Source organism: Ixodes scapularis, unplaced genomic scaffold (assembly GCF_016920785.2).
Source record: "Ixodes scapularis isolate PalLabHiFi unplaced genomic scaffold, ASM1692078v2 PGA_scaffold1__304_contigs__length_218370807, whole genome shotgun sequence".
Classification (NCBI taxonomy): Eukaryota; Metazoa; Arthropoda; class Arachnida; order Ixodida; family Ixodidae; genus Ixodes; species Ixodes scapularis.
Window position 1 is genome coordinate 30,298,603 of NW_024609846.1, and position 6,372 is coordinate 30,304,974.

The window sequence follows — 6,372 nt, forward strand, 5'->3', positions numbered from 1 at the left end:
GATTTTGTTTTTGGGGAAGGGGCGGGGGGAAGGGGGAGGGGAGGGCCCGCCCATGACGAAATGCTGTTTGAGGGGGAGGGGGGAGAGGAAGTCCCAGCAAAATGGAAGATTTGGGGGGTGGTGGAGGGGGGGGGGGGGGGGGGGGGGACGGCCGCATGCCCCCCCTTCCCCCCTCTGGCTACGTGCCTTCATGCAGGAACAATGAGCATGATGTTTCACTTGCTCATTGCCCCAGTGCACATTGCAGTGTTTATGTTTAATCATATTTTAAACTTCACTATTCTCTGGCACCCTTCTGTAGTTTTTAGTCATTGGATAACCGAGTGTTACGCAGAGAAGTATATGCAGACGAAAAGGCGAACAGCACACAGTATACGGGGACTAAAGGAAGTGGGAAGTGCAAACAGGACAAGCGCTGATCAGTATCAACCAACTAACCCACATCGCCGCGCCCTTATTAAGTGTATGCACCGGAATATTTTGTGGGCCTGTCTAGACTTTTTTATGTTCAAAGCCAATTATATCTTATGATTGTGTGTTTTCGTTGTTCACTATTAAAGTTTCCCTCTTTAAAGATTGAACGAACGAGATGTGGCAAAAAAGGTTGAATTTTTGTCTTCTAAGAAACTGAAAAATAGTACCTAAGATTGTGTTTGTGCAATTTCTTTTCCTCTCTTGTTTCTTTTCTTCTTTTTTTTTTGCATTTTGAACAGTTTGAGCAAAGAAAAACGCCCACTGAAAAAATCTTCTGGGTATGCCTCTGCTCGTCTAAAACTTCATTCTGCTTTCTACCAGGCGGTCCATGCAAGAGGAGCACCCCTGACGAACTGTTGGGGATTCATTGATGGCACGGCACGCGCGCGCCATCTGCCGCCCCTCAGAGTCCCAGGAAAAATATTTCTCTGGGCACAAGCGCCACCATGTGGTAAAATACCAATCAGTCATGTGTGCAAACGGAATAATATGCGAGCTTGACGGACCATACAAGGGACGTCGACATGACTCCGGTAAGTGTTGTTGCCTGAGACCAACGATAAAAAGAGGGTACTGAGCTTATCGGTGTCTCGAATAGGAAATTTGAGTCAGAAATAATTTCTTTAAGGTGTTGTGAAACATATGTAGAAAATTCTGAGCTATATGCTTATTTGTAATCCTGATTGTCGGGGCGGTGCTACTATCGTATGGTGGCACCACTAGCGCGTTGCATGGCTATAAAAGAGAAAAGATAATAAAGCTAAGGGTTCTTCATTGGCACATTGGTGTCACTTTGGCTGCTTCGGCAGTGGCAAGAGTGGCGACAAGAAAGCGATAGCATGAGCCTCATGGCGTTTCCCTCATTCCTGCCTGCTCTCGGAAAACCTGCTATTCTGTGGAAACAGTGGCAACGTGTGTTTAATAACTACTTGCTTGCTATGGGAGGCAACGCCCACGAACATGCTCGGCAGAAGGCCTTACTGCTGCACTGCCTCTGGGTTAGAGGCCAACGGATCTTCTACTCTCTTCCGGAGACGCGCCCTCAGATATTGGGGCTACGTGAACCCCCTGAAGGCCAAAAGACACCCACTGCACTGGACAAGTACGATGTCGCTCTGGCAGCCCTGTCGAGCTGCTTTGCGGCAACTCCAAACCTGTTCGACGCACGACATCGCTTCGGGCAGCAAGTGCAGCTACGTGGGGAATCCATTGACAGATTGTTTGCTGAACTACGGGACCTGTCGTCGAACTGCGAGTTTGGAGCCATGGTGGACGACTTCATCCAAGACCAGCTAGTTGCAAAGACGTCGATCCAGCAGCTACGAGAGCGGCTGCTCCTGGAGGGTACCTGTCTCACCCCGGACTCTGCATTGGTCATCGGTTGTTTGGTCGAAGAAACAGTACGCTACTCCAAGGAACTTGTATCAGATTCAGCAATGCCAAAGGTGGACGCTAAGCCTATGCGGAGCGCCGATCAACCACGCATCCATGGGAAAGTGAGCCTCCGACCCCCTCTAGAAAGAAGTTCTACCATTCTGGGTCGTCAGGACATCTTGCGAATTTCGGTACATATAAGACAAGAAGGAAAACATGCACTGCCTTCGGAAAATTCTGGCATTTTCGTGCTGTCTGCATGAGTACCGCCGTCCACCTGAATGAAGTCCGGACCATCAGAGAAGTTGGCTGCTTGGATAGCTGCGAGGATGCCGTCCTCGGTACTCCGCAGGTACACGAAAAGCAGTATGTCCATTTCTGTTCATGTCGAGGAAATGGTGTTATATATTTTGGTTTACACCGGGTCAGCAGCTTCGATGATCTCTGAAGATACATATCAGAAGAATTTTGATTCTTCGCTTCAGCTACAGGACTTGGCTGTTAATTTGTTTGATTTTTCGCAGCGGAATATTGCAGTGACGGGTTGTTTTGTTGCCGTGGTTGCTTACAAAAAGTGAAACGCTGACGTGCATTTCTACGTCCTATCGAAAGGCACGAACATACTTGGAATCGACGCCGTCGCTTCCAAGTGCGACGGCGTCACCATTGGTTTTAAGAAGCTTTCGCTTCTCAAAATCAATGGTGAGGCATTGAAGTGTTTCAACACAACGTGTGTGCCGTCTGCTCCTGGGAGAAACTCTGAATCAAGATTGTGGGACCTTTGTCATGTGCTCTGAATGATTACAGGTATGCCCTTATGTTAATTGACGAATTCAGCAAGTGTCCGGAGGTGTGCCTGCTGAGGAGTGATGTCGGGAAGTATTGTTTCTTTTTTATGGCCGGTGTTTATTTGTGAGGACTACCCCACTGAACTTGTCAGCGATCACAATCGTCAGTTCGTGTCTGCCGAGTTTGAAGTATTCTTGAAAGATCGGGGAGTGAAAAACACCCTTTCCTCTCTGTATTATCCTCAAAGCAACGGCAAAATTGAGCATTTTGACCGTGTATTCAAGGACTTTGTGCAACTCAGTGCCCAGGAGCGACGGTCCCTGAAGGAAGCTGTAGTAGAGCACCTGGGTGTCTATCGATGCACTCCTCACACAGCCACTGGTGAGAAGCCAGCCTTCCTGCTGCACGGACGCCGCCCCAGGACGAAACTGGACATTGTCGGGGGACCATCCAGAGACTTCTTCAGCAACCCGGCAAGAAGTCTTGCAAGCCTACGAGAGCATATGGCCCAGTACCAATGGAAGTCCAAAGCATACACGGACCCGCCGGAGAGCCAAGGTCAGCCAGTTCAAGCCGGGAGAGAAAGTTCGCATCAAGCTTCCAGCGCACGTTCCAAAAGGCCGCACCAGCTGCTGGGCTTTCCAAGAAGAGGCAGAAAGTGTCAATATGCAGCGGCAATGATCCGCCGATGCAAGTGCCTATCTTTAGGCGGACGATTCTGATGCAAAACTAGCTTAATTCTGCGGTTCAAAAAGTCACTAAAACCCCACATTTATTTTCCATTTAGGGCGCCACAATAGAAAGTTCACCCAAGCGGTGAGGTTGTTGTCATTGACACCATAACCACATTGTAAATTCCGATTTTGCGAAGTGTTTGAAAACAACACAAGGCTCATTATGTAGTGTTCACTGGTGGTTGTAGGGTTTTTCATTTACCCCGGGTAACTTTGTTAATTATTTGTATTGCCTGCAGAAATGCTCCATTTATTTGTGCTAAAACTGAATGTAAATTAATTGCAGATGATCCGCACTTAATCTCCTGCATCAATTCATTCCCCTGCTGGTATGCTGCGAGAGAGCCGGCTGTACGACACGTTGTTACAGTTGGTGGATGGCCACTCGTATGTGCTGTACGGTGACCCGGCCTATCCCTTGAGGCCACTCCTGCTCAAGCCTTATGGTTCAAAGGCGACCCCAGCACAGGTGGAATTTAACCAAGCGATGAGTACCGTAAGGCAAGCCGTTGAATGGGGGTTCGGCAAGGTTGTTGCTGGATTTGCCTTTGTCGATTTAAAAAAAATAATCAGAAGATCCGCAAGCAAAAGGTTGCTCTCATGTACAGGGTGGCTGTCCTTTTGTCAAACTGCCGCACCTGTATCTACGGAAGCCGAATCACTAGCTTTTTTGATCTGGAACCTCCAACACTGATGGAATATCTCCAGCCTATGTCTAGTTAATAACTTTCTTTGTTTGATTTTATGCGGCATGAAAGGCTGGCAAATCACCGATACTTCGAGCAATGCAAGGAGCCGGCGGCAAGAAATTTATTGCATGTACAGTCGGCACGGAATGAAACGCGAACAAAGAGCGCATGGTTTTCGACCCACGCTGAGTCACCTAGAGACGCAACACCGAAAGTTTGGATGCACTGAGCAAGAGTCTAACACATCGAAGGAGGAGCCATCTTCTTGCAGCTCCCATCTGGTTCAGGTGGTGCAGCATCTAGCGAAAACCGTGCACCCGCTGTTCGCGTTTCATTCCGTGCCGACTGTACATCTTGTGGTAATCTTATTAACTGTCAGTGAACAAGCATGTAGCCCTTTATAATTTTCGACACGTAACATAATTTTTTCCACTTCAGTTTGGCTGGAAGTACCAATAGAATCTCGCTAGTTATTCAAGTTTACAATAGAATTTTTGGTTGCATTGCAGTAAATTGGCAGAATCTGAAGTGCGTGATATGATGCTGGGTTGTGCCCCATTGTCATAACAATTGAGTAAATTAATTCTTTACAAACCTTTTTTTTTTTAGTACTAGCAGTCATTTTAAATCGTGCATCTGACAACACCCAACTATACTCTGTTCACCCTTAAGCTGAGACTGCAGCCAAAGTAAGTGTGAGCTAGACCGCGCTCCTGGCTTCGAGAGGTGCATTTCTAGCATGAGTGCTTATTCTGCGGAAGAACGCTTCAAAGCAGCTACCCCGAGTTCTCATATTTGTGACATTAGCTGCAGTCTCAGCTTAACGGTAAACAGAGTATGGATGAAGCACAAGGCAATTTCAATGAACTATGATGTAAGTGGGATAGTGCGTGCCATTTTCACAATAGCAAAATAGATGTGACAGAAATTGGTGCCTCGCTGCCAAGCTTTCCAAGTAGCAGATGGTTTTCCTTCAAATCTGCTTTTACTTCGTCAGACTGTGCCATCCAACATGTTTATATCGTACAGTGTGCCTACCTGCCCTCAAGCATTGTACATATTTACATTTTCAGCAAAATCAAAAACTTGCAGACTATATCAATCTACTTTTTTTCTTCTTCTGATGTGTTCATTGTTAAAACAAGATTTGCTGCTGCAAATGGCGTCCTTTATTACTGGAATGTTTTGCAGATCATATTCAATAAAATGTGTCATCTCCATTTATGGGAAGTATAGAGCCACAAATCTTCAACTCCTTTTGGCCTGAGCGAGCAGGAATTCGAACATGAACCGACGCTGTTCGGACAGCTCGCGCCTTTCCTCAGCTCTGGCCTGGGCTTCCTCGGCAAATCGTTCACGCTCCAACTCCAACCGTTTTTCATCTAGAGCGAGTGTCCGCTCTTCTATATCGAGCTTCCTCTCTCGGGTGGCTCGTTCCTGATGGCTGCGGTGCTGTAAGAAGGCGGTCACGTCCCCACCGCGAGTTTTCTTCTTTCCTGCACAAAGTCATGAGAAATCAGAAAAAATGACAGCAGAGTGAAAACGATTCCGATATGGTTCACCCCTACAACGATAAGCAACTGGTTGTTTCTAATTCTCCGAGGCATTCTCATCAGAATTAAACTTGAGGAAGAAAACGAGAAGGACAGACGACCTCAAGCTTTCATTGGATGTTTGTGGTTGTCCGTCCTTCTCGTTTTCTTCCTCAAGTTTAATTATCCCTACCAATCGGCTCGTTCTGTCCTTTCTGATTAGAAGTGCACCCTCGCTTTTAAAGTGCCTTCCACACATTTGAGCCTGCATTTGTAGCTCTTGTTGTACCACCTTATTAAAATGAAACTGAATATTGCAAACCAAGTATCTCAAAAAGAATCAACTCACTCGGGTGGGCATTGTCAACAGCTGTAGTGAACATATTTACCCCAATCACTGGCAGCTAATGGAGTCTCCAGGCAAAATCATATTTCATTCACTATGCTTTGAATGTAAATTAGAAATAATTGCAGCCGTTGCACATGGGATACCTAATGCAGGACCAAAGACCTAGGCTTCAGCACACGTGTAGGTACAGTGCCAATCAAAATAGTGAAGCCTAACTAGTGTGGTACTGCCTGCTGCTCAACCTGCCTTTTTGTTACTACTGCCTCAACACTGCTGCCACACTTAACCCAAAGCAACGTAAAGGGCTGTAAATAGGATGCATTTCCTGCAATTTGCGACATTTGCCGTGACGGAAGTGAAGGCTTTTTTACACTCTGCATCATTTTTGCCGCGGAGAAAGCAGGCTACCATAGGGAGTTCTTCTCCCGACA

The 6,372-nt window shown here is 46.7% G+C and overlaps 1 protein-coding gene across 1 annotated transcript; it reads left to right on the forward strand.

The window, feature by feature from the left end:
* Positions 1-1,313: 1,313 nt before the first annotated feature.
* LOC115319662 lies at positions 1,314-2,111 on the forward strand. The gene has a single exon (XM_040208211.1). The coding sequence runs from the start codon at positions 1,314-1,316 to the stop codon at positions 2,109-2,111; it is 798 nt and encodes a 265-aa protein (XP_040064145.1).
* Positions 2,112-6,372: the final 4,261 nt, after the last annotated feature.

What these genes read in the sequence shown, in the direction of transcription:
- LOC115319662 (XM_040208211.1), top strand. Translation starts at nt 1,314, where the DNA reads ATGAGCCTCATGGCGTTTCCCTCATTCCTGCCTGCTCTCGGAAAACCT.